The sequence below is a fragment of the Gamsiella multidivaricata genome, assembly GCF_025024155.1.
Source record: "Gamsiella multidivaricata strain RSA 2152 chromosome Unknown BC939scaffold_28, whole genome shotgun sequence".
In the NCBI taxonomy this organism is placed as follows: Eukaryota; Fungi; Mortierellomycota; class Mortierellomycetes; order Mortierellales; family Mortierellaceae; genus Gamsiella; species Gamsiella multidivaricata.
Window position 1 is genome coordinate 377,779 of NW_026251736.1, and position 25,038 is coordinate 402,816.

Sequence of the window (25,038 nt, forward strand, 5' to 3'; positions counted from 1 at the left end):
TTTCTACTTTTTTCATATCTGCATTTTTTTAACTAATACAACTTCGCATTTAGAGCAATAAACTGATTTTGCATTATCAATCATCCAAAGCACTGCTTTTCAAATGGGTGTGTTTTGTTGGTTTGCATACATACGCGCGCAAAGGTGGACAGCAACATGTGCAGGATACAAGGGTACAAATAATATAATACAAGTCAATCCGATGGCATAGCATTGGTCATGAGAAGAGGCAGCAATTGCGTGGACGACTACTCCTTTCTCTTCTTCTTCTTGATCTGACCCGGCGTACCAGCCTCATCGACGGTGCCTTCCCGCTTCACACCACTATGCCCATCCGCTCCAGAACCTGCTCCTATTCCGCCACTGGTTCCCACCGCTCCCGATCCAGCCGCGCCTGCAGACGCACCCGCCGCTGATCCAGGTCCACCACCCGGAAACAATCCTGGTCCAGAAGCGCTACCCCGTCTCATCTTGACGACCTTCAGATCCGCCTCCAGCTTATCGACCTGTTTCTTCAGGTCCAGCACCGTGACAATATTGTTTGTCAATTGATCCCACTTGGCCATGACCGTCGCTGTCGGCATCGCAGGCTTCGAGGGCAACTGCAGCTGCAAGAGCGTGTTCTGCACTCGCTGCAATTTCGTTGACACCACGGGGGTCATCTTTTGGGATCTCAGATAGGCGCCTGGCGTCAGCTTCTCCTTCTTGACCTGCACGCCATGTGGCAAGCTTGAAGTTGATCCAAGGTCGCTGACAGAAGTAGCATTCGATGGCCGTCTGTTAGACGAAGAGTTCTTTGTCTGTGATCCACTCGAACCAGCAGCACTAGTAACTGGAGTGGTTGGTTCGTCCGCCTGTGTTGATCCTTTGGGTGCCTTCTTCCGCTTCTTGACCGGTGCATTCTGTGATCCCGCAGTTCCCCCAGGCCCGCCAGCAGTACCGTTCGCGCTCTTAGCCGAGGAGGGTGAGAGTGGTCCGTTGTTGCCGTTGGCAGTGTTGTTGTTGGAGGACGAGGTTGAGGACGGGATAGTGATAGAGTTGCTGGGGATAATAATTCCATTGCCGGGTCCGACGACAGTGCCTGCCAATCCTGCAGAGGCCGGACCCCCAGGGCCGTACATGTCTCTCGTATTGAGCAGGCGGAGTAAATTTTCGCGTTCCCTCGAGATCTTTTTCTCGTTCTGGTCGATCCTTCTCGCTTCCAGATATAACGCCTCCTCCTCCTGTAAAACCAACGTGATGAATATAAGAGGATAGAGAATGTTGGTGAGTGTTGAAAAGAAAATCAAGCGCAAAATGAATAGATAGGAGAAAACCATACCTCGATTTGTTCGGGTGTACGAGTGTTCAAGACCTCGAGGTTCTTCTTGCGCTCGACTTCACGGTTCTTATCATAAGCCATCGACGACAACAATTGGGCCTTCTCGACTGCCTGGGACGCATCGCTCATCCTGATCTTGAGTAAGGTCCGGTTGATGCTGTAGTACCGGTTCTTCAAGTCCTCCATGGACCGTGTCTTTGGTGGCGCGAAATTGATAATCTCCTTGGATATGGTTGAAGTCGTACCTATGCTTGCAGGCGTTGTAGAGGTAGAAGATGTGGATATGGCGGTATCCTTCTTGCTAGGAGTGGTCTCATCTGCAGACGGTGCTGCTGGAACTGTAGATGGGATTGTTAACGATGCATCCTTGATATCGTTTGTGGTTGCTGTCTCAGATTCCGTACTCGCTATCGTTTCTGCTGTTGTTGTCGGTGTAATGTCCATAGCCTCTGACGCAGGGGTTGTGGAAGGCACCTCGATTGCCTTTGGTACTGTTGATTCTAACTTCACCTCCACAGCATCCTCGATCTTGACACTCGGGACGGATGCAACATTGTTTCCATTATAATACGACAAGGCCAAACGATCCTGCTCCTGTGGCGGCCACTCATACCGGTCCTGGATCACGACCCAACGCAAATCAAACCTCCGGCAGAGATCCCAGAGATAGCTGGTTTCCTCCAATGTCCAGTCCGGGTCCTGCAGATGAGAGTTGTATTCCTCGGGGGTGAATTCGTTGAGGTTGATGGCCTTGTTAAATTTGTAAAAGCGGTACTCTTCGTTGGGATTGGTCCTTGTTTTTTCCCAATGGTGTAGGACGAGGTCGTCGTCTCTTGATGGGTTCACAAACGGACGCCATGTCCTGTCGAATCGCGCGAAAAAATAGGAAGAACAAAGTTAATGTATAGATCCAGTGGTCGGCTATGCGCGAGAAGTAAAAAAAAAAAACATTGAAGAATAGAAGCAGGAGAGCGCACCAGTTGACGGCCTTTTTGCTGACGTTGAGCTTGGGTTTGTAGAGGGGGTTGTTGAAGGCGACGGTCGAGACATTGTTTCCGATGAGGCCATAAAGTTCGCGGCTGATGCCATCTGTTAAGATTCGAATTAAATGATTAAAGACAAGTGATGCAAGTAAGTGTTAATGTCCACATTGTTATCATGCGTTTATGCAAGTATGCATGGTAGCATGAGTTGATGCAGTACAACATGCCTGGCTTCTTCTCGGTCTTGTGGACACGTCTGATGGGCTCTGTTGGCTTGAGCTGGAAGATCTCTCGGACGTCGTTTCCTGTTGCCATCCCGCTGCCGTGTGATTGTGTGTCGGAGTAGGAAGAGAGAAGGCGGGGAGGGGATGTTGAATGTGTGAGAGTGGAAGTGAAGGAGTGGGAGGGGGTCGCTTCATGAAATCATGAATAATAATAATGGATTGGAAGACACTTACGGGGCATGCAAAGCCCTGTCCCTGCCGTGCTCTTGGGTGCTGTGAGAGAGAGAGACGACGACGACGAGCCAGTTCCAATATGAACCCTTTGACGTGCACTGCTTCCCTGTCCCCTCCCCCCTATTGACCCTTACAGCTCCCTCTTCCTTCTTTCCATCCTCTTCTTCCCATAAACTGATCACATCCCTCCGCTTTCTCCATCCCCTCGCATCCTCCCTCTCCCTTCCACGCCAACACCGCCACTGCTGTCTGCACTGCTGACCCTGTCTGATCCCTCCCTCCTCCGCCTCCTTCTCCTTCTGCTGGCCACATTCCTCTTCTTTCTCTCTTTCTCTTTCTCTCTCTCGCCATTGTTATAAAGCACCCACCGACAGCAACTACGCCGTCGCCACCAAAATCCCACCACCAACACAAACACAAACATAAACACGGCTTTGCCATGGTAATTTGACACATATCTCCTCTCTGCTGCCCTTGTTCTTCTCGTCAACCACCGATGCCCGCTTCAATGTTTTTTCTTGGCCCGTTTGCCTGGGTCGTGCCTGCTTCACTTTATTTCTTATTAATACAACACGTTGCATGCTTGCGTTGAATACCTGTATACCCTTGACTTCTCTGCCCCTCTTTTTTTTTTGTTGTGGTGCTATGTTCCGCATGTGATCTCCCTATACCCATCCATATTACTATGTGCTCTGCAAGGGTATGGTTCCCTCCATGCAGTCCGTCAGTCTATTAGAAGTTGTACCTGCACTTCATTGCGTAGGATGCACACGAAAATCCAAAAGGCTGAACGTGACAGGGAAACTGGTGATGAATGGGTTGAATGAAAAAGAGTGGGACGGGAAAGAATGGATGCCACCCACTCACAATCCCTTTCCATCCCTTCCTCCGTCCCCCTCGCCCTTTATCATTTTGTCAGTAAAAGAACCTCTTCTCTTCTTGCTTCCTCTTCCTCCCAATCTTCCCCAACCCTCTTGCACACCTTCACTTCAGCTCTGTCACACCCTGCCTTGAGCCCTTGTGCGATACCCACACCCATCATCCATCCTGCATTGGACAAAGCAAACATGCCATCCTCGCCTTCCCAGTCCTCTTCCTCCGTAGCCTTCTCTTCCTCCCCCATTGGCACTGCTACAGCCACTACAACGGCTGCTGCTACACGGGCGCCTAATGCCTCTACCTCGATATTCTCCAGAGGCATCCCTCGGCTCGTTGTCGCAGGATTGCTGTGGATCACTCTCGTCGTCACTGCTGCACACCTCTTCCTTCTCTCTCATATCGGCTTTATTGTCCTCAATTGCTTCTCTCACTTGACCGGTCCTCTATCTTCATCCTCGTCTTCCTCCACCACCGCCTCTTCTTCCTCGACATCTCCACCTTCCTCCTCTGCTGTGCGTCGTCGCACGCACCAGGGTGAAGGAGAGAATTCCTCCAATTCTTTGAATAATCGCGCTTCAACAACAACTTATTCTTCCCACCACGACCAGAACATTCACAATAACACCTTTCGCTCTTCCCTCCTTCGACGGACACTCCAGTCAAGCTCACAGGCATCGAGTCAGGCCGCCAATGCTACAGCCATGGCCAAGAAGACCATCTCCAAAGAAGAATGGAGCGCCCAACTGGCAGAGATCCACGTCGACCGTGAGTAAGTGACAGCTATTACTATTGTTCGAAGCGTACCTACGACTTTATATTAGTTAAGTAGAGTCCATCATACGAGCACGTTTTCTTACGCATGCCCTGTCTACGGTTTTCCCCAATTAGGGACTTGAACAAGTTGATCATGAACTATCTAATCATTGAGGGTTACAAGGATGCAGCGGAAAAGTTCAGTCAGGAAAGCGGAGCGAAACCACCTGTGAATCTCGAGTCGATCCAAGATCGTATGGTCGTCCGCACGGCCATCCAACGTGGCAATATTGAGGAGGCCATCGAGCGAGTGAATGATCTCAATCCAGAGGTAACCAATGCGTTTTGGAAAAAACGGGTGTTGGTGGCGAACTGACTGAATCTTACCCCATGGACTGTGTAACTTTTAACAGCATGCCACAATGCTTACTGCTTTTTCCCGTGCATTGCCGTGCATACGTTTTGTGTCTCATCCCATTAGATTTTGGACACCAACCCCAAGCTGTTCTTCCATCTGCAACAACAACGTCTGATCGAATTCATCCGCGAGGGACAAATCATGGAGGCCCTCGAATTTGCACAAGAAGAGCTGGCGCCACGTGGAGAGGAAAATGTGAGTCTTCTTGGGTATGAGAAAACTAGCAGTCCACGCGGTATCGGGTCGCTTAATGTTTTATGAATTTTGCTGAACAATAGCCTGAGTTTTTGGCTGAGTTGGAGAGGACCATGTCGTTGTTGGCGTTTGAGCTGAATGGACCATCACCCGTGAGTGATCTGCTTACACCGGCACAGAGACAAAAGCTGGCCTCGGAGCTCAACTCGGCCTTGCTTCTCTCACAGTCGCAAGAGAAGGATCCAAAGGTACTTTTTATTGTCCCCACGCACTCCGCCACAAATGAGAGCCATGAGGCCATCTTCATCTGCAGACGCACACGACTGCTCTCGGACATTGTGAGACATCGGACTCGACGTTTATTTCTGACCCCGCCCTGTTTTTTTTCATGTGGTGTTGCTCAAATAGCTGCCTGCGCTGCTCAAGATGTGCTGGTATGCGCAGCAGCAGTTGGATGAGCGGTGCACGTACCCGAAGATCAAAGATTTTACAAAGGCCGAGCTTGTCATGGAACCCATGGGCAGTGGTCCGATTGGTGGTGGAAGCGGCTCTGGCACCGTTGCTGGTGTATAATCGTGGGAATTCCAATCAGCTCACTCCTTAGACCTGTATTCCTTGTCGCTGCCCTGCTTTTGCTATTGCTATTGCCACTACTACTACTACTACTACTGCCTTCTGTTCCCAGTGTTTGTTCATTCCTGTTCTTGTAAATAAATCGCTGTAATGCCTTCAATTGATACGATGCAATGAAATGAACATGATACGGGATGTTTATTGTACAATTGATGCGGGAAAGAAAAAAGATAGGAGCTTCTAAGGGCGCCCTCTAGGAAAGACAAATGGCAGCAATGAAAACGAAGAAGAAACAAGCAGAATGCAACAAGGAATGTGGCGAAAGTGTACGTGAAAAGAGAGAGGACGGGGTATGAGAGAATGAGAGATGCTGTGCAGTTGTACGGATATGACGAATGGCGTACATATGCGATGTGATAAGAACATACAAAAAGAGGGGGAAGGAATAATAGAAAAAAAAGTCCGCTGCAAAAGTCCGTGTTGCTCCGAGAGATCCGATTGCCAATTTCGGGTACTTGCTCTCAACCCTGGCCCACGCTCACACCCTCCCAAATCTTGTCTACTTGGTCCTTGAACTCAAGCGAGCCATGGATGCGCGAAGGAAACGCTTGAGCAAGACCGAGCGATATAGGCACTGCATTCTTCACTCGCGTGGCTGAAGATGTTGTTTCTGAATAAGAGGCATTTTTGTGGGTGGCTCGGGATGGGCGGAAGTGGTTGGTCGAGTGACGACTGGCGGCATGGCTAAAAGAATCTCCGATGACCTTTTTTTTTTTTCCTTATTTTGCTGTTGCTGTCGTTGTTTGTTGTCGTTGAATTCTCGATGGATGGGTGGGTGGGCGGGCGATAAGGAAAGCTCATTAAAGCGAAGCCGTAGCCTTCTCAATCTTCTCCAACTGCTGTGCGGCCTCCAGCCTCGCAGCCTTGAACCTATCCAGAACCATCTCGAACCCGGCCCTGCCGACCGCAGCATTGTCCCGGAAGCGCGTCAGACAAAAGTCCTCGACATAGGATGAGAACCTCGAAAGAGCGGATCCGGCCACGATCTGGGCCTCCTGATGAAAGAGCGTTGAGTTCGCATCCTGAGGATGAACGGTGTAGGTCACGGTCTCGTTGATCCGGAGGACGTTGCACATCGAGAGGTTCTCGGTCTTCATGGTCAGCTTCTTGGTGCGTGGGTCCAGTTCGCTGGTCTCGCGGACGTACGACACTGTTGAGCCACCAAGGAACTAACATAGAGAAGGTTGAGAAGAGATGTGTTCGTTAGTTCGATTGTCCGAGTTTATCGAAGGAAGAAAATAGCGGAGAGGGGACGAGGAGGAAAGAGAGTTGTACCTTCAGGACGAGGGCGGGTGCGTTCTGGTTGCAGGTCAAGAGGCGCTCGGTGTGGAGGACACCGGTCTCGGGGTCGATGTGGCGGTTGAGGACATCGACGGCGACGACGTGGGGACATTGCTCGTTCGGGTACTTCATCCAGTTTGCAGCAGTGACCTGCGACCAGGAGTGGTCGAACTTGTGCGATGCCTGGAAGAACTTCATTATGTGTGTGTGGTGTGGGTATTGATGGAAAGAGGCAGAGAGGCAGAAAGAGAGAGAGAGAGAGAGAGAGGAAGACGAGCACCGAGGTATAATGAAGAGTAGAGGGTGAGGTGGTTTGATTCCTTCTTGCGATGGGGATGGAGGAGAGAGGGGGAGGGGGGAGGAGCTGAAGAAGGCGGGGCCGGAAGAGAAGTGTGAGATCTGAAAAAGAAGTGCGACCTCTTTTATTCATCCTCCATTTTTTCATTTCCATCTTCTGCCCAATTGGAAGCAGACGCCATCCGCCCGTGCGGGAAAAGGAAAAAAAAACATTTGATTTTTTCGTTCCCCGCCTGCGCTTTGTGCCTGTTCACGTGCTGCGGATAGAACGATCGGATAGCCCCCGTCCTCTAGGCCCCATGTATCAATATCGACCGAATCAAGCACCAATACGCTGCAGCAGAAGCAGAAGCAGAATAGACCCGTGAAGGTGTAAGCAATTCCAGAACCACGCTGGAAAGTATCTTTCCTTGTTTACACACCATTCCACATGAGTGCATACCACAGCATGGTGCCACTAGGAAGGCATAGTAACGCCATCGGTCCATCGCATTATGCCTAGGAGTCGCCATCACAATGAACTGCACAGCATCAATTTCTCGCCGATCTTCTACTAGCTCAAAATACTCAAGAATGCAGAGTTAAATGGGTGCGTTGCAACGCGGTAGTAGTCTCTCGCCGCCTCAGTCTAGTTGATTTCATGAAACAGCGAACATCTAGCCTTTCGGTCGTTACAAGATGTCGAAATTGATTCTGTGTGCGGTGCTCGGAAATTTGTGCTGAACGCAGCAAACCTCAGCTACCAGCTATCAGAGGAGTTGCAAGAAGTGCATGTAGCACAAACATTTCGCTGGCGTCTATGCCTGTCTTTGCCGTACATGGGTGTTGACGTCCAAATGGGCCCTTGGCATACGTGTATTTCACGGGACCAAAAAAAAAACACCTCCATTCACTGACATCCTTTGACCTCCTCTTCTTTCCTTTACTCATCCACTCTCCCTTCAACTCAGAACCAACCTGACCTAGCTCGTGTTTTATGCTGTACGCATTGTTTGCACCTGCTGTTAACTGCATGCGCCAAACTTGATGCGCGATATTGAACCGGTACCGTTGCTTGTGGGATTTGATCAGGGAGACCAAGAGAGTTCAAGCGCCCGGATTGCAGACGAAGGAGATTCATATCGACGTGAAACCGCTATACTTCACTTTTGATCAGAGCCAGGTGCTTTGATAGTATGTCAAAGCAGGTTTCGCGAGATGCGCGAGCAGCAACAGCCGTCGCAAACATCCACAGTGCGGTCCGCTAGCATTTCGAACGCTCCTGGACACAATTAATCGAGAAACAAATAACCTTCCTGGAGCATCGTCATCTCTGTTCCGTTCTGTAGATTTGCCAATGTTTTTTTTTATGACACTGATCCCCAGGTCGAAAAAGAGGCGGACAAGGACGAGCCCAACGGCGAAGATCCCGAAATTGACGAGTCCGAAGACGGAGAGCGTGAAAACGACATGGACGAAATGTTTCGATTCGAAGCGGGCTTCATTAAAAAAGTGGTGAGATCTTTATGCTGCAGTGCCCTAGGAGGTCCGCCCGTGTTTCTGTTCTTCTGCGGGTTTAAGGGTCCGTTTGCTGTTTTCAGGAAGCGCCCTTGTGCCGCTGCTTTGGGAGGGAGGCAGTAAGACCAGCAAAAACGGAAGCACGAGGGCGATCATGGAGCAGAAGGCCTGTTCCAGAGCAAGGGCCCAAGGACTAGCGAAAGGCGCCTTAGAGAACTGCCGCATCTCCTCTTTCTTGAAGACAGGGGAGAGGTCATGAAGAGCAAGGGAAAAGGACAGACAACATATGACACGAAAGCTCTTCAAGGCTACATGAAGGCGATCTTCGCCCATGCGCAGCAGAGTAAAAAAAACTATTGAAACAGAACGGGCGCTACAAGACCGGCTAAAGTTCTCCAGCGCGAAGGTGGACGGAAGACACGTCCTTTCAAATCACCTCTCGACCGATGGCCTACATGCAAGCTTGATAGTATCTGTTTGACATCAGGAGACGGTGGCAGTCGACCAAGTTCAAAACAAAGATACCGGACATCGACAAACGGTTCGGCATGCAGTCGTCAATCGTCGAAGTCATGGGAGAGGATTACTAAGACGTAGTAGTGATCGGTGTAGACCCTTGGTGAAATCATCACAGCCTCGCTTTGTGCGACTGATCCTCAGCGGGAGAATGCAGTGGAGACACTCAAGGTACTACGCGCAGCCCGAAACTGGTTATTATCGCATTTTCCGCGCGCAAACCTGCAATAAAACTTGAACTGGGAATTGAATTGACCTCTCTGAAAGTGCTATTCTAAAGACGAAAAATACAGTCATATATTTAGTCACATGTTGCGCTGAGTTCCCCTATGTGCGTTTTCTAAGAGGATGCGGCCTAAAACACCACTTTCGACCGTATTTGAGGTTGCAAAAGGTTTCTATTCCCACAACACACCGTAAAATGGCACATCCCGGCGATGAGCCCTGGGCCATCCAGGCAACCAACCTGCTCCTGAACATCGATCACGATAACGCACTTGAACAAGCATATTACGGCTCATTCAACGCAATCCTTTCCCAAGTATTTCCGCTGCATAGACACACCCTTCGCGCAATGAAGCCATCAACTATCTCATCGAATATATCGTACTGACCAACAACCGCACTGTGATGGGTATGAGGATTAATCGCGAGGTGGATTTTGGCTATGCCCACAAACGCATTGAAGCTGATCGCCAGGTGCGCGACCGCTTTTACACCATGCACAATGAGGTCGATATCCCTGTCTTCATTATGATTAGCGCATTTGACAGACGTTGTTGTGTGTACCGATACACCCGTGGTGTTACTCGCCAACTCAGTGTCACAACTCCTGCGCTAGTGCTGAGCGGGCCTCGATGGAGCAATGGGACATCGACTTGAGCGCTCTCGAAGGCAGGGTCCAGCTTTCGAATGTTTTCAACGAAGTCAAGGCCATGTGTAATAATCTACATTGACCCCACAGGATACGCCTTCGCAAGTGTCCCTGAACCTTGCTCATAGACTCGAGCGAGCGACCACCACTCTTCTGTCCCTTATGCCTGAGCTCACGCTTTGGTATCTCGGAATGCATTCTCCTCACCAAACACACAATTTGACCCAGCACTGCCATGGCGTCATCTCTCCAGGCGCTCTTCTAGCAAAGCACTTGAATGTTAACTGAGGTTCTTTATCTTACAAAATAAAGTTAGCAGCTATTATTCAAGTTGACAAAACCTGTATGTATTGGTCTCTAGGATTTCGGATTTCAAAGAAGGTGTGAGAAATTGGTGGTAGTCGGTAGTATTCAAGGAGAGGGCTATATACAAGAGAAATTATATATGAGTTCAAGAAGGTGGGTCGTCCAGACCGAAGAAGTCATCCGAAATCCAAAAGAATCAAGCACTATCCAGAGCTTTGCAAGAGAAGAGGAACATCACAACAACGCACGGTCTGCTCTATCTACACTTCCAAGACATGGTACTCAAGTCCAGATGTTATATGTTCGCCAAGATTTCTTGCTCCAGTTGTCCAGGATTGGCAATGACATGCTTTGTCAAAACTCCCCTTAGCTTTTAAAAAAACCATGATTGCAATAATCAAGATATGCTTGGATGCTTGGGTCCATGGTGGATTTGGACAGCCATCTTAGTGCCAGCCCTGTTCGCAAAGAAATAGCAAGCAACCTACATCGCCAAAGAAACCGTTAATATGCCTCTCTCTATCATTGACATGGGTCCCTTCGCGGCGAGGGTTCAGAGTGTTAGAGAGTATTCATACCTGACACGTATCTCTTCATAAAAGCTTACAAAACACTGAACAGCACTTTTCCTTTACACGTTAAAGAATTGCTTATGAGTTCAATGGAACGAGTAAGCTCTTTATCTCTAGCCTTCAAGGCAAACTGTGGAGGACGAGAATTAAGGCGGAAGATGTAGCAATGATATGGAGCCGCATTAACGATGTCAAGAGTGAAAAACTGAAGCATCAAAGCACACTGCTGTAGACTCCATTGGCAGTTACTCCAGCTCCCCTACAGTACTTCCTAGTATTCGTTTGCTGCGGCCGACATCGTCCATGGGGTTCCGATTGTCAGCCCTGCCTTAGAATAGCGATAGGCGGGTAACATAGAGCTTTGTTGGGCGAAGCAACAGGCGAGCAAATTAAAACCTTAAAAACAAGTACTATGAGTTCGAAGCACCCCAACAGACAATTCACAAGAGCAGGATGAGTAATCCCATTCACGATGAAATATACCTGAAGAACACTGTAGTGTCCATTCATTTTCTTGTAGCTCTCTTTCGAAATGAAGGATGCGTGCTGCACACAAATGATGGTAAGCAGAACATGCACATAAAGGATGAAGAGAAGTCAAAGCAACTTGCACTCTTTGACAGTTGCAGAGCCACAGAGCATATCGCCTTTTGTCCATGGATACTCTCCGAGAGTCGCGGTAACATTCTGGCCACGGCTTTCTATAGGCCCTTAGTGCTCTTGAACCTGTGTCTAAAGCCAAGAAAGATGCTTAGGGGTCTCTTCGTGCCTTGTTCAATATCATCGAGAGTGAGAATACACACTTTCATACCATTATAGAGCGACCTTATTCTGGCCCGACCGCAGAGTCCCTTTCGAACAGTCAGTTCACGCCCCGAAAGTCTTTGATGCCCTCGACCGTGTGTTTTTGGCGTGCGCCATGGACACCTTAGGCGAGCACCTCGAGTCGACTCAACACCAGCTATGTTCATCAGGATGTCTGCGACTTCGCAGTCCCCGTCAGATGCTGTGAAGTTGCGGCAATGAATGTGATGCGCAGGAGCAAAGGCGCTGATGAGAGATATAAGCGATGCCAGGGCAACCATAGAGGAAACCACAGTTTACGTCAGCTAGGCAGAGGTAATCACTAGCAACATCATTTCAAAGGTTGGATAACACAAAAGTTCCTGGCACATTGACGAATTTAATGTTCTATTCATCGCCCCGATTATGCGGGCCTCGTGTGCCATACCAACGGACAAATGCCTTTTGGGTTTGCAGAGCGCAGCATACAACACTGCACATGTGGACTAGGTCCTTCTGCAGTAACAACCGTGGGATGTAGCACAAAAAAAATGTTGATAACTTGGGACGCACAGCACTTCATAGACAAAAGAGAGATGCTCTTTGCCGCTTGCTCTCGCCATGCGCTTCGTTTTTCCCGTCCTACAGCTCCTCAGCTCTCTCAACTTTCTGGCCCCTTCCTCGCTACTTGCGCTTCTCTCGCGGCCGATTCATCCACCGAAAGACCCTCTATTTTTTTGCCCCTTTTGTATCTTTCTACAGCTGAGCAAACTGCGAGAAGGGCCCGGAGGAGCTTTGGAAAATACCAGAGCGCTACAGCTACGGAAACGGCAAGCTGTGCGTTTTTTTTGCTATAACATGCAAGTAGCAGAATTCAAACTCGAATTCTGCGCGCCGACATTCTGGGTCCTTTCGCTTATTAGAGCAGTGAACCACGAAGAGCCGCTTTTTCAGGATACAACACTTTACCACGGATTGCCTAGAAGTGCCTATCGCAGCCGGCTGCACACATTCTAGATCAATGATCAGCGCTACATTCAAGTCGCCGGTGAGAACACGAAAGGACCAATTGGCATTGGGCACCGTCCACACGAACGCCATGAATGCGTGCAGCTTCTTTGAAAAAGGATATTACGAGGGCCGCAGCAGTTCAGGTATCCGATACCTCACAGAGATATCGTTGCCTTTTCCTTGTTTGCAGTGTCCTTATAATAGTGTCCATTGCTAACCAAAAAAGAGTCATTCTGCTCATTATACTTCATTCTTATTAGACGCCATGCCCAATAGGCTGAGCAGAGGCCAAGGAAATTCGACACCAAGTTGTTCATTGACGAGTCTCGATATACAGAGAGGAGGAGGAGAAAGGAGCGATATTGAGGCCTGTAAGAATAGATCACCATCTCCCACGACAGACGCTCCCTCGAGTTCATCAACGTCCCCACCAGGCTCACTCATCCACCCCAATTCCAGTTTCATGTTCCGCCAAACAGTCTCGCAGAAGACCTGCTGATAAATTCCTCAGGAATATGGGAGAACAACTTGAAAAATATTTCCAGCGTGCAAAAACATGTTATTTAACACGGATTTAGTTAGTGGTTATTTTCATTTTGCTTTTTTTTTTTTTTTTTGTCCACGGCATCCTTCATATATTATTATTGTCATTATTATTATTAGAGATGTGTGCAGCAGCATTCCATACCTATGGAAGCCCGCGGTGCTTGAACAGTAAGACTTCCCAAACCATAAACACTTGTGCGAGAGGTCAAGACCCGGCATACACAGTCAGCGGAGGAGGAACTGGATATGATGGTCAAGGGCCTCAAGAACTCTCTCCACCTTTTTTTAATCTTCCAACTAGACTACATGTACATATAGAACTTTTGATCTGCGATGGCTTTCTAGATCTATCGTCATTGGCAGATTCACGAACGAACAGAACAGAAGGAATGATTCCAAGAGGATGGCGTCAGGTCAAAAAACCTTGGCTGGAGCCTTACTTAAACAAAAGCGATTTTATATTGCACAATTGGCTACGATGTTGACTAGCATCATGACATGTGAATTGTGTCAGCCCCGACGATGGGCCGCAATCTACATCCCTTTATAAACCACGCGCGTTGAGTGAGTAAGCCTGGGTCGACATGTACAATTTGTTCATACAGCGTAATTATTTTGACCGCCATGCATGCTTCTGTATTCCGATCTAATGAGCCGTCGGGGCTACATTTTTTATGGCTCAAAGTCCGAAAGATGCAATGAAAAAGGGTAGCGTGAGAAAAACTTGAGGAAAATGAACTTGCAAAACGGTGTCGGCTTTGCGAAACTGGATTTTCAAGTACCGGCGCCTCAGGAAGGACGAACACGGTATCCGTGTACTTCAACATTTGCCATATGAACTGGCGAGGCTAATACAGAAGAGGTTCAGAGCGGACTTTTAGTGCCAGTGAGACAGGATAAAGTCGAAGTTGTCCATCATGGCTTTACGTGAGCGATGCAGACTGGTAGGCTGCCTTGTCTGCCCCATTTGCCCCTCTCCCCCTTTTCAAGATCTTATCTTGCATTTCTTTCGTAACAGATCAGGCCGTTGGCCGTTCGGGCCGCTGATAAAAAAAAAGGCCGAGCGAAGGGAAGGGTGGGGTGTTGACAAACAAACAAACAAACAAACAAACAAACAAACAAACAAACAACTAAACAAATAATGCAGGCAGATAGTCTAAAGCAGACGGCCGATGAGCAAACAGCCCACACGAGCAAGCCAGCGGGCAGCGGACAGGCGCCAAAAATACAAAAAAGGTTCGACCAAACAGCGACGGGGATCACCAAAGACCTCGCTGGGTGTCTGGAACACGCACTTATTCTCCACAAACCGTGTTATGGTTTGTCTATTTCATCTCTGAATCAACAGCTAGGAACCGCGCTTGATCTCCTTCTAGCTCTTCCAATAGGAGCGAGGCTGTCATGCCGTACCTCGTAGAGGGTACCCTTTCTCTCGGGGTCTGAGGAAGTCTTGGAACAGGTCAGCGCGAGAGGGGATTCCTGTTTGGAAGCAGCGAGCGACGGATGGGGCTGGAGCGGGATGGGATGGGATGGGAGGGAGGTAAGGGCCGTGTTTTTGTTCCCTGTCCGTGGCCACGGCTGTTTGTGTCCCACCAGGCTGGTGCGCACGACGGTGTGTACGGCGGCAGATAACGGTGTTGGTGTAACGAGATATGATATCTCGCCGTATCTGTGGCACATCGAGGCGCATCGAGTGGACCACAAACAAGGACCGGCTGTTTTGCTCTGTCAACAAAGCGGTCTTTAACCTTAACTATACGAGGGAAAGCGAGAGGGAGAGCGAGAGGGGGGGGGGGAAGAGAGCCTTCTGGACTCTCCAATGGGCCGCTTCAGCGCACAGTCGCATGACCCCAACTAGGGCCAACTGCGCGGATGCCCCCCACTCTCTCCCCTCCTCTCCCCCCCGGCACCGAGACCCGCTGGGGGCGGAGATGCCTGGCTCCCCCTATAAAAGGCCCCTCTCCATCAAACACCTCTCCTTTTTTTTTTTTTTTTAGCTCCTCTTCTTCTTCGTCACCCAACACCACACCGCGCTCGCCCTCCCTCCCTCCCTCCCTCCCTCTTTCTGCCCCCATCCACTCGCTCTCAGGCACCATGGCTCGCTTCCGCTGGACCTCGCCTTTGGCCCAGGTCATCGCCGTCGGCTTCATCTGCTTCTGCTGCCCCGGAATGTTCAACGCCCTCAACTCCCTCGGCGGCGGTGGCCAGGTCGACTCCAAGGTCGGACAGAACGCCAACGTCGCCCTCTATACCTGCTTCGCCATCTTCGGCCTCCTCTCCGGTGCGATCCATAACAAGTTGGGCCCCAAGTGGACCATCTTCATCGGCTGCTCCACCTACGTCCTCTACGCCGGCTCCCTTCTCTGCTATAACCACACCCAGGCCGGCGCATTCACCATTGCTGCTGGAGGTCTCCTCGGTGTCGGTGCCGGTATGCTCTGGACCGCCCAGGGCGCTATCATGATGGCCTACCCCCGCGAAAAAGACAAGGGCAAATTTATCGGATACTTCTGGGCCATCTTCAACTGCGGTGCTGTCCTCGGATCCGTCATCGCCTTCGCCATCAATTTCCACGTTACCGAGGTCAAGTCGCTGGGCGACTCCACCTACATTGTGTTCATCGTCCTCATGGCTATCGGTACCTTGATTGCCCTCTCCCTCGTCCCTCCCTCGGCCGTCACCCACTCGAACGGCGATAGAATCCAGATCCAAGAGTTCCCTACCTGGACCGGGGAGATCGTTGCTGTCATGAAGCTCTTCCTTGACTGGCGCATGATTGTCTTGATCCCAATGTTCTTGTCCTCCAACTGGTTCTACTCCTACCAGTTCTCGACCGTCAACGGTTTCTACTTCTCCACCCGCACCCAGTCCTTGAACAACATCTTCTACTGGTTCTCTCAGATTGGAGGCTCCTGGACCTTTGCCCGCGTCCTCGACTACCAAGGCGTCAATCGCAGGACTCGCGCTCTTTGGGGTCTCGCAGTCGTCACGGTCTGCTTTGTGTGTACCTGGATCGGAGGCGTCTTCTTCCAGAGGACCTATAATATTCACGACTCTATGGGCAACCACGACTTCAAGGAGGGTGCCTCGTATATCGGGCCCCTCTTCCTCTACATGTTCTACGGCTTGAACGATGCTGCCTGGCAAACTTACTGCTACTGGTTGATGGGTGCCCTCTCCAACGATGTCGCGGTCCTTTCGCGTTACGCCGGCTTCTACAAGTGCATCCAGTCCTCTGGTGGTGCAATTGCTTGGAGGATCAACGCCGTGAAGGCTCCCTTCATGACCGAATTGATCATCTGCTTTGCCCTCTTGGCTGCCTCGATCCCCGGTGCCCTCTTCCTGTCTCTGCGGATCAAGGACCACTCTGACGATGTTAGCGGCGTGGACAACGTCGGCCACAAGCACGAAATCATGGAGAAGGCCGACCAGAAGAGCGAGTATCCTGTCTAAACCAACTCCATCTGTTTAGTAGTTTCAGTCTCATTCTACACCCCTATCTATTGTAATTATACTTTGTAAAGAAAGAAATAAACGATACCTCAGTTAATAGTTTCCTTATCCAAAAATATGTTAATATGTTCACGTGATATGCATGCAGGGAAGCAGACGGGAACAGGCCTGCATTCTAAAAGAAAGAGATCACCTCCACTTCTTCGGATCAGGACCCTCCTTCATTCGCAATGCTCGGTCGCCGCAACATGGAGAAATACTTCCGAGTAGCGAGGAACACTGCTATTAATCCCAGGAGCACATCGGCTGGCAGGCTACTCAGGAGCTCGACGCTATTTTCATACGGACAGCATCAGGCACAAAGACAGCCTTCAGCCCATAGCTATGCCTTTGCTCAGCTCAGGTACCTCCGACAAATGTCGACACCGGAGCTGCGGAAGGAGTTTACGGATTTTTTTGTCAATGAGTATAGTCATGTGCCTGTCAAGAGCTCCAGTTTGATCCCACATAACGACAAATCCTTGATGTTCACGAACGCAGGTACGCGCCTCGCGATATCATTTTGGCGGCACCAGGCGATGGAGTGTAGTTCTATGTGGCGCTGGTTTACTGAAGACATCGGATGTCTATAGGGATGGTTCAGTTCAAAGACTACTTCAGGAACCCCGCGACAGCACCATTCAAGCAGGCAACAAGCATTCAAAAGTGCATGAGAGCTGGAGGTGAGTGCACCAAAGTTTATCGATGAGTCGCCTATCAATTGTGTTTGGATGTGAAGTGTCACCAAGGTTAATCCCTGCATGTTTGGATACGTTAGGAAAGCACAATGACCTGGACAATGTCGGCTACACGCCCCGCCACCACACGTTCTTTGAGATGCTCGGCAACTTTTCATTCGGGGAGTATTCAAAGAGCAGAGCCATTCAAATGGCATGGCGTTTCCTGACAGAAGTCGTGAAGCTACCCAAGGATCGTCTTCGCGTCACGTAAGCCTGACGGCGCACACAGACAATTTTCAAATACCTCTTGGAAATTCCTGGCTGATTTTAAGGTCTTCCAAATTTCTTGTACGCACTATGTCTCCAGTGTTCTAGCATCAGATCAAGAGTCGTTCGACATCTGGAGGAACCAAGAAGGTATTCCGGAGGAAAAGATTATCCGCTGCGACGCCAAGGACAACTTTTGGACGATGGGCGAAGGAGCTGGACCCTGTGGGCCTTGTACAGAGATCTTTTGGGACACTCAGAACGACGACCTAGGAGATGACCGATGGCTTGAGATCTGGAACCTGGTCTTCATGCAGCATTATAGAAACGATCAAGGACAGCTCGAGAATCTTCCAATTATCTGTGTGGATACTGGCATGGGCCTGGAGCGACTGGCGGCTGTTGTCCAGAGCAAGGAGAACAACTTTGAGACTGATGTATTTGGTCCGCTCTTTGAGGGCCTGCACAAGATCATGGGAGACGCTGGAATCGAGGTATGGTTGGTTCTAGGCACACGGTGCTGACCATATCAGAACCAGCAGAGCTAACGGTTTTCGTCTGTTCCTAGTCATCTCGCGACATCAATTCCTCACCCCACAAGAAAATCATTGTGGATCATATGCGGGCTATGAGTTTTTTGATCGCTGACGGAGTGATCCCCAGGTAGCATCTTTGGCCTTGGAGCTAGAACTATGTATTTTCACTCATTGCACGGTCTAACTGTGTTTGTTTGTTCTCTCTCGACAGCAACGTTGGGCGTGGTTATGTTCTCAGGAGAATCATTCGACGTGCCCTTCGTTCTGGCAACCAACTGGGGTTCACAAGTAAGCATTACCATTTTTACACAGTCTGTTTGTATTTAAAGAGAACAAGCTATTCCAGGGACTGACGAACAGCTATTGATACACTGTACTATGTACTATAGAGCCATTTATGACCGACTTGTATCCTTATCTTTTGAAATCATTCAGCGATGGCGTCTATTCTGAAATGGTATCAAGGCAGGACTCTATTAAAGGCATCATTCACCAGGAGGAAGAGATCTTCATGGGCACACTTTCCAAGGGCTTGGCTCTTTTGGAGCCAGTTTTCAAGCAAAAAGATCTTACCAGCTCAAAACAGGTGCCAGCCGAAATTGCCTTTAAACTGTACGACACTTTTGGGTTTCCCTTGGATCTCACAGTCCTGATAGCTGAGGAACGAGGCTGGTCTGTCGACCTTGCTGCGGTTGAAAAGCTGAGACAGAGACAGCAGGAGCAGGGGCGAGCATCATGGAAGGCGGGTTCAAGTCTGATGCACTCCAAGGCGCTCGAGTGGAAGGAGCTGGGCATCTTCCCGACATTTTCAGGTTACCAGCGCGATGTGTTGACGGGTCAGCCATCGACAGTTTTGGCGGCTCAGAGCACTGGGGATGGTACGGGCGATATGATTCTGGCGATCGAGCCCTGTCCGTTTTATGGATTAGGTGGTGGACAAAGCCCCGACGCTGGATCTATCAAGTTAGCTAACGGAAGCGAGTGGCGTGTTGTCGATGTTTTTTCGCCATATGAACGAGGCCTGGCTATCCGTGTCCAGCCCATGTCAGAGGAGTCGCTCACGGAGGAAGATATGCTGTGTATGCACAAAGGGTTCCAGGTAACAGCATTTGTCGATACAGAGCGGAGGGAGGGGGTCGCAGCCCACCATAGTGCAACACATCTGCTGAACGCTGCGCTAAGAAAGTCGCTTGGGAAGCCCATCATGCAAGCTGGTTCTTTGGTCGAGCCTGGACGACTCCGCTTCGATTTTACACATGGCAAACCTGTCGATCAGAACCAGATCCGAGAAATTGAGGACTGGATTAACACAACTGCGCTTCAAAGCGTACGACCTGTTATCAAAGTAAGGGCATAGGATTCGGTGGGATTCGTTTTTTATTACTATGCCCAATTCGCGGGTGTACGATGCTAACAGTGCTCATGCCGCTCTTCATAACAGGAATACCCACTCCAACAAGCGATCGATATGGGCTCAATAGCTGTGTTTTCGGAAAAATATGGCGAGGTCGTCCGCGTTGTAGATGTAAGTGGATTTTTGTCGCTGATCGAGTTTTCTCGATCTGTTTCCTTCTGAAGCGCGGTAGGATTCTTTCTCTGACCGTTTCTGACCTGTATTTTCACTTACTGTGTTTAGTTCCCCAAGGTGTCGATGGAGTTGTGTGGCGGTACACATGTTGAGGACCTCTCAAGGATCTATCCTTTCAAAATTTTGTCCGAGGGATCTGTCGCTGCAGGTAGTAGAGCGATGATTATTCGTTTCACGCATGGGATATTTTTGGGCCTAATGGACTCATATATCCATTGTCTTTGTCTGCTGAACTATCTAGGCACGAGAAGAATCGAGGCTGCGGTCGGAAAGGCAGCGATCCAGCATTTCATTGAACAGGATCGCATGGTCACAGGGCTGAACCAGGACCTGAAGGTGTATGCGACCAGCGCAGGTAATGGGCTTGATCTCAAGGTTAATCGGATGAAGGACCAAGTTGCAGATCTCTCCCGTCAATATAACCGTCTGCTTGAGAAGCTCGCCAAAGCACCAACCTCTGTCCCAACAAAAAAAGGAACACTCGGTTTTTTGTCAAATTCAAGCAGTGCAACAGGCGATGATGGCACTACAGCGCCATTATTTATTCATGAACTGGACGCCGATATCTCGGATCAGGACTATTATTCTAAAAGGGCAAACCTTGTAAGGGACCAGGAACCAGGAGCGGTGCATGTCCTTGTATGGAAAGAGAACGTGGTTGTGGCATTGGATCAGAAACAGTTTCCAAAGCTGCATGCAGGCAAGGTTCTTAAGAGCGTGCTGGATCAAATTGGAGGGGGCAAAGGCGGGGGTCAGCCCCAGCTGGCTCGCGGAAAGATGACAGGCGATGGCGCCTTTGAGAGATTGGTTCAACTTGCACAAGGCATTACGATTTCGTAGCAGACAGAGTCCTCCTAATAAAAATCGACTATAGAGACTGAATCACAGTTGCGAACGAGAAAACCTAGGCGCATGTGGCCGGATCAGTGTAGATTGCCACCACTTCCAACTACAGGTAGTCCATGGCTTTGTCTTTGGCAGCACGTTCAGGCGCCCTATCAGTTGCGAGAAGTTTGATAGCAGCGAGTTGTTCCTCGGGAACTTCGCCTGTGGCACTCTATAAAATGCTGCTCGTAGGTCTCTTCGACGTATTCAGCTGGGCACCCATTAAGGACACTTTGTTTGCGTCACTTGGGAGGATGCTGCATCCGCGGCATCGCTACTACAAGAGGGATGGGCATGTCCTCATAAGTCGATCGCACTTGATTCGACACTTCCTCTCTATCCAAAAAGATAGCGTGAAATATAAGATAGATAGCTAAATATTTTTATACTAGTAGCGTCTACGTCCAATTCAGAAGATTTCGCACTTGGGCATGCTGTAGGGGCTTCAGAGCAGGATGGCGATAGGCGGCGGTGATAGAGGCAGACAGAGAGAGAGAGAGAGAGAGAGAGAGAGAGACAGAAAAGATTTTTTTTTTATTTTTATTCTTGTTTCTTTTTTTATTTAGTAGTAAATATTATGCTCTAGCCGTTCAGTGCCTCTTGTTCTTTTTTCACCTCCATCAAGTGTTGCCATCGACTACGCGGCGAGTTTTTCTTAGCACCATCCAGCTGCTTTGCCACTTTGCCGAACGCTTCTTTGAGTGTCAGGCCCTGCTTCTTGTGCTCCGCGACAGTGTCGAGCAGAATCTTGTCGTACTGTTCGTTCCACAGAAAGTTCTTGGGTGGCTCCTTCCTGCCAGTACGCCAGTCAGACCATTGACTCCAGCAGGCGAAGCTCGTCGTGCCCAAACGCTGGGCGACTTGCTCAAAGACAACCTCGTTTCCACCGTATTTCTCAACCGCCGTTCTCAATACCGCAAATCTCTCTGGGGTCCATCGCATTGTTCTCCAAACAGACTGGGGAAGGTCATTATTGGTTGAAGAGGATAGTATCTCTACTCCTGGGCCTTTGCGGAGATTGTCGAGGTTGCTGTCCTTGTCCCAAACATCCGCAACAGTATCCCCTTTCATCTCGATCTCGGTCCACTTGGATCGGCACTGAACTGAGGTTTTCGATGGAAAGAGCTGTCCAATTGTGATCCAGTCTTCGATCGCGAGCTTGGGAAGCGAGGCATCGTCCTCGGAGCTTATATTGTCCCGTACGCTGTCCTTGAGTCGCTTCTGCTGAATATCATCCACAGCATTCGTCAACTTGTCTAGCTCTTCAGGGCTCCACTGGACGGTTGTCGTACCCCGCCTGACAGCCCATGCCTTTTGACATTGTTGTCTCGTGCGATAGTTCCCATTGGCGGACATATAATTTGCAACCTGCTTCCAGGAGTGCTCGCCATGCTTGAGGACCTGCTCTTCCAGCTGTCGGCCCACGGTTTTAGATTCGGCCATTTCCTTCAATGACAAGCGACCATATTCATGCTGCACGAAATGCAAGGAGTACATGGGGAAGTGCTTCTGCTGAAAACGCATCCATTCTGCCTTCCCGCTAGGTCGATATTGCTGCACCAACTCCATCAGTCGCTCCCCATCATGTCCCTGAAATGTAGTAGCTCGGCGAAAAGCAGGATCATATCCATGAGCATCAAGAGTCTCTTTCAGCCAGAAATACCTGCATTGTTCGCCACTAGCGCCGATATCAAGTTTCTGTGCAACAACTACCCACCGGATCTTGGGTGCGCGGGTCGAATCGCTATGGCCTTCCCCTATCTGACGCTGTTTGTCAAGGTCGATTTCTTCCTGAACAATTCGGTGGAGCTCAGAGGCCTGCTCAGAAGTCCATGAAAATCGCGGACGTAGACAAGGCTTGGCAAACACTTGAGAGAACGAATCTTCGTCGGTTCCTTGGCCGGCCTGCAGCTCCTGGGCTTTTTCAATAACAAAGTAGAAGTCCCATTGGCAGTTACTTGGTGTACGAGGTTGGGGGCCGCTGCTGATACTATTGGCGATGGCGGTCCAGTTATCTCCATGCGTCCTCCATGCTTTCCAGAACTCCAGGATCTCGGATGCAGTCCAGGGTGGATATTGTCGTTGTATTTTGGACCGATCCCGATCCTCTCTCTGGAAAACTCCCCACAGTGCACGGCAATCGTAAGGCGAATGGCGGCCCTGAACGATCTTTTGGGAGGCTTTGTGCCAGTCGGGCTCACCATTCACCAGTTTCGTCCTTGACCGCGCTGACAATGATCGCTCTATGAAATTATAGAGTGCATCCCTGTCCTCCGCGGTCCATCTGAACCTTTCTCGGACGAGGGTGATAAAGCGATAGCGCAGATGTTCTGGACTGAACCTGGAACGGAAGACCTCCCTGGATATTTTGTCCCAGTCGTACAGCTCTACACCCGTTAGAGATTTCCCGTCGTCCGTTGTCGGTCTCTCACTCCCCTCTTGCGCTTTATGCCTGCTCAGCTTGAATCTCCTATCCTCGAGCGCCCTCATCAACTTTGTACTTAAAAGCGTTTTTGGGTGCTCCATGGAATAAATTACGCCCAACTTTGCCCACTGAGCCCGACAGAATTCCTCCTCCGTATGCATGATCCCTGCGATCTCGGACCATGTCTTGCCCTGCCCCATCAGACGCACCAGCTCTGGCACTGACTTTTCATGCTCAGTCGAGGCCTCAAGTGTCATGGACCAGTTCTTCAGGCGCTCATCCTGCAAATGGGCTGTCTTGAGTCGGGCCTTGCATTCATCGACAGAAAAGCCAAGTGAGTTGCTTATGTCGTCCCAATTGGTCCAGGGGCGATAGTTCATGAGTTTGATGTCGAGCTCAGGTGTCCATTCTTTGAGTTTCTTGCTAGAGTCGGTCGCTGTCTCCGTAATCGTGGAGAGGGGGGCGATCGAGTGCAACTGAAATGGCTTGGATACAGGACGCAGACTTGCAGGATACAGCCTTGGGAGCTAACGGATAATGTTCACAGAAAGCTGTGTTGAGCAAGTACTCATGGGGCTGAATGCAATAAAGACGCGCGCGTGTTCTTTATTCAACGCTTCCAGATAACGCATTTATACCTTGGATAGAACACCCGGCACGGAAACGGCCCTCAAAGGCGCAGCGCGGAGTATAGTCGTGCTCTGCGAAAAAGTGCGAGTCGCGGTGAAGGCTCGTAACTGCAGCATTGGATCTCGCGGACGATGAGGGATGAGCGATGAGGAGAGATCAAAGAAACAATGGGGTTCATTTTGCCCGATGCCGCTGTCACAAGTATCCAAGTATCCAATCAAACGGTGCTTTTGTTAGGGTTCAGTTCTACTACGCGTTTGATAGCTATCTGGATAGATGCACTCGTTCTTGACCCACATTCGCATGGCCGTACAGAGCATGTTTATGCTTTCTTGAGATAACATGCAAAAGGCGGTGCCTCATCCTCTGACTCGAACTCAACTAGTCGACTCGCTTCTCATTTTTCACGATCTACTATCGAAAGATTTGGCCCGCAGGTCGCTGTGCACCTCTAGAGTTTACTTGCGGATTGAGCTGAAGTTCTTTGTTCTAGAAAATAATAACAAGATAATACACCCAGCTATTGCGCACAGTAATGCGTAACTGTGGAAAGCCCCTTTCTCAGTACATCAGAATGCACAAGGACCGGCATTGTTTCTTAGCCTCTACTTGAGTCTCTATTTTCTGTGATTCATACATTTCAAAGGACTTTACTGAGATTGTTTTTTAGAGTCCTTTGGCAATCATGATCCACCTCGAGTCCACAGGAGTTGTATTTGATTCCCACGATCATTCGCTTGCCTCGATCGATTTCGCTTTTATCGATATAGTAAATGATATCGCTTGCTTGTGCGTTTGAGGACTTTCGAATTCAAATCATCGTCAAGTCGCGATCGAAATACCACCGATGCCGTTTGGATGTCCTCTCCAAGATGTCTCTATGTGTGTCATTGCTACCGTAACGAGTCATTTTCGTTTGCTTGTCAATTTTGATAACATACATATTCTGATGGCGCGCGGACTTGGTAGTGTAGGCACAGGCTGACGTAGCTGTAACCGAAGCTACAGTCCTTGTTGATATTGTTACCGACATCGCGATCGGTGACTGGAGCAGTGGTCTACGACCGACAGCTCCAAAGAGTGAGTATGCGTGTGACAACCAGCCTCATTGCCAGTATGGCATCGACTCAAGGGCTTCTAGTTGGTGTTCACAATGGAAAAAATAAGATAAAATAAAAAATAAGCTGCTGGTAAGGAACTCAATTCGCAATG

General features: G+C 49.6%; 8 protein-coding genes across 8 annotated transcripts; 4 read left to right on the forward strand and 4 right to left on the reverse strand.

Moving 5' to 3' along the window:
• Positions 1-3: 3 nt before the first annotated feature.
• On the reverse strand, positions 4-2,705 carry BC939DRAFT_449916 (uncharacterized protein). The gene is made up of 4 exons (XM_051555442.1): positions 2,532-2,705; positions 2,299-2,410; positions 1,322-2,183; positions 4-1,223 (listed from the first exon to the last, which is right to left on the reverse strand). The coding sequence occupies exons 1-4, from the start codon at positions 2,617-2,619 to the stop codon at positions 249-251; spliced, it is 2,037 nt and encodes a 678-aa protein (XP_051412872.1). The 5' UTR covers positions 2,620-2,705; the 3' UTR covers positions 4-248.
• Positions 2,706-2,829: 124 nt separating this feature from the next.
• On the forward strand, positions 2,830-5,732 carry BC939DRAFT_449918 (CTLH/CRA C-terminal to lish motif domain-containing protein). The gene is made up of 6 exons (XM_051555443.1): positions 2,830-3,204; positions 4,301-4,410; positions 4,530-4,725; positions 4,876-5,007; positions 5,091-5,255; positions 5,416-5,732. Exons 1-6 carry the CDS (start codon positions 3,202-3,204, stop codon positions 5,578-5,580), a joined length of 771 nt encoding a protein of 256 aa, XP_051412873.1. The 5' UTR covers positions 2,830-3,201; the 3' UTR covers positions 5,581-5,732.
• A 687-nt stretch (positions 5,733-6,419) lies between these two features.
• BC939DRAFT_449929 (PRELI-like family-domain-containing protein) lies at positions 6,420-7,332 on the reverse strand. The gene is made up of 2 exons (XM_051555444.1): positions 6,916-7,332; positions 6,420-6,809 (listed from the first exon to the last, which is right to left on the reverse strand). The coding sequence occupies exons 1-2, from the start codon at positions 7,117-7,119 to the stop codon at positions 6,441-6,443; spliced, it is 573 nt and encodes a 190-aa protein (XP_051412874.1). The 5' UTR covers positions 7,120-7,332; the 3' UTR covers positions 6,420-6,440.
• Positions 7,333-9,842: 2,510 nt separating this feature from the next.
• On the forward strand, positions 9,843-10,120 carry BC939DRAFT_449930 (uncharacterized protein). Its single transcript, XM_051555445.1, has one exon. It carries the CDS (start codon positions 9,862-9,864, stop codon positions 10,111-10,113), a length of 252 nt encoding a protein of 83 aa, XP_051412875.1. The 5' UTR covers positions 9,843-9,861; the 3' UTR covers positions 10,114-10,120.
• Positions 10,121-12,858: 2,738 nt separating this feature from the next.
• On the reverse strand, positions 12,859-13,361 carry BC939DRAFT_141040 (uncharacterized protein). The gene has a single exon (XM_051550150.1). It carries the CDS (start codon positions 13,194-13,196, stop codon positions 12,933-12,935), a length of 264 nt encoding a protein of 87 aa, XP_051412876.1. The 5' UTR covers positions 13,197-13,361; the 3' UTR covers positions 12,859-12,932.
• Positions 13,362-15,325: 1,964 nt separating this feature from the next.
• On the forward strand, positions 15,326-16,869 carry BC939DRAFT_449934 (major facilitator superfamily domain-containing protein). The gene has a single exon (XM_051555446.1). It carries the CDS (start codon positions 15,418-15,420, stop codon positions 16,774-16,776), a length of 1,359 nt encoding a protein of 452 aa, XP_051412877.1. The 5' UTR covers positions 15,326-15,417; the 3' UTR covers positions 16,777-16,869.
• A 100-nt stretch (positions 16,870-16,969) lies between these two features.
• Positions 16,970-20,766, forward strand: BC939DRAFT_449936 (tRNA synthetases class II (A)-domain-containing protein). The gene is made up of 10 exons (XM_051555447.1): positions 16,970-17,316; positions 17,409-17,498; positions 17,594-17,762; positions 17,863-18,256; positions 18,331-18,425; positions 18,510-18,586; positions 18,688-19,643; positions 19,740-19,823; positions 19,935-20,034; positions 20,128-20,766. The coding sequence occupies exons 1-10, from the start codon at positions 17,007-17,009 to the stop codon at positions 20,724-20,726; spliced, it is 2,874 nt and encodes a 957-aa protein (XP_051412878.1). The 5' UTR covers positions 16,970-17,006; the 3' UTR covers positions 20,727-20,766.
• A 523-nt stretch (positions 20,767-21,289) lies between these two features.
• On the reverse strand, positions 21,290-23,984 carry BC939DRAFT_492603 (uncharacterized protein). Its single transcript, XM_051559531.1, has 2 exons — positions 23,835-23,984; positions 21,290-23,723 (listed from the first exon to the last, which is right to left on the reverse strand). Exons 1-2 carry the CDS (start codon positions 23,940-23,942, stop codon positions 21,354-21,356), a joined length of 2,478 nt encoding a protein of 825 aa, XP_051412879.1. The 5' UTR covers positions 23,943-23,984; the 3' UTR covers positions 21,290-21,353.
• Between the last annotated feature and the right edge of the window lie 1,054 nt (positions 23,985-25,038).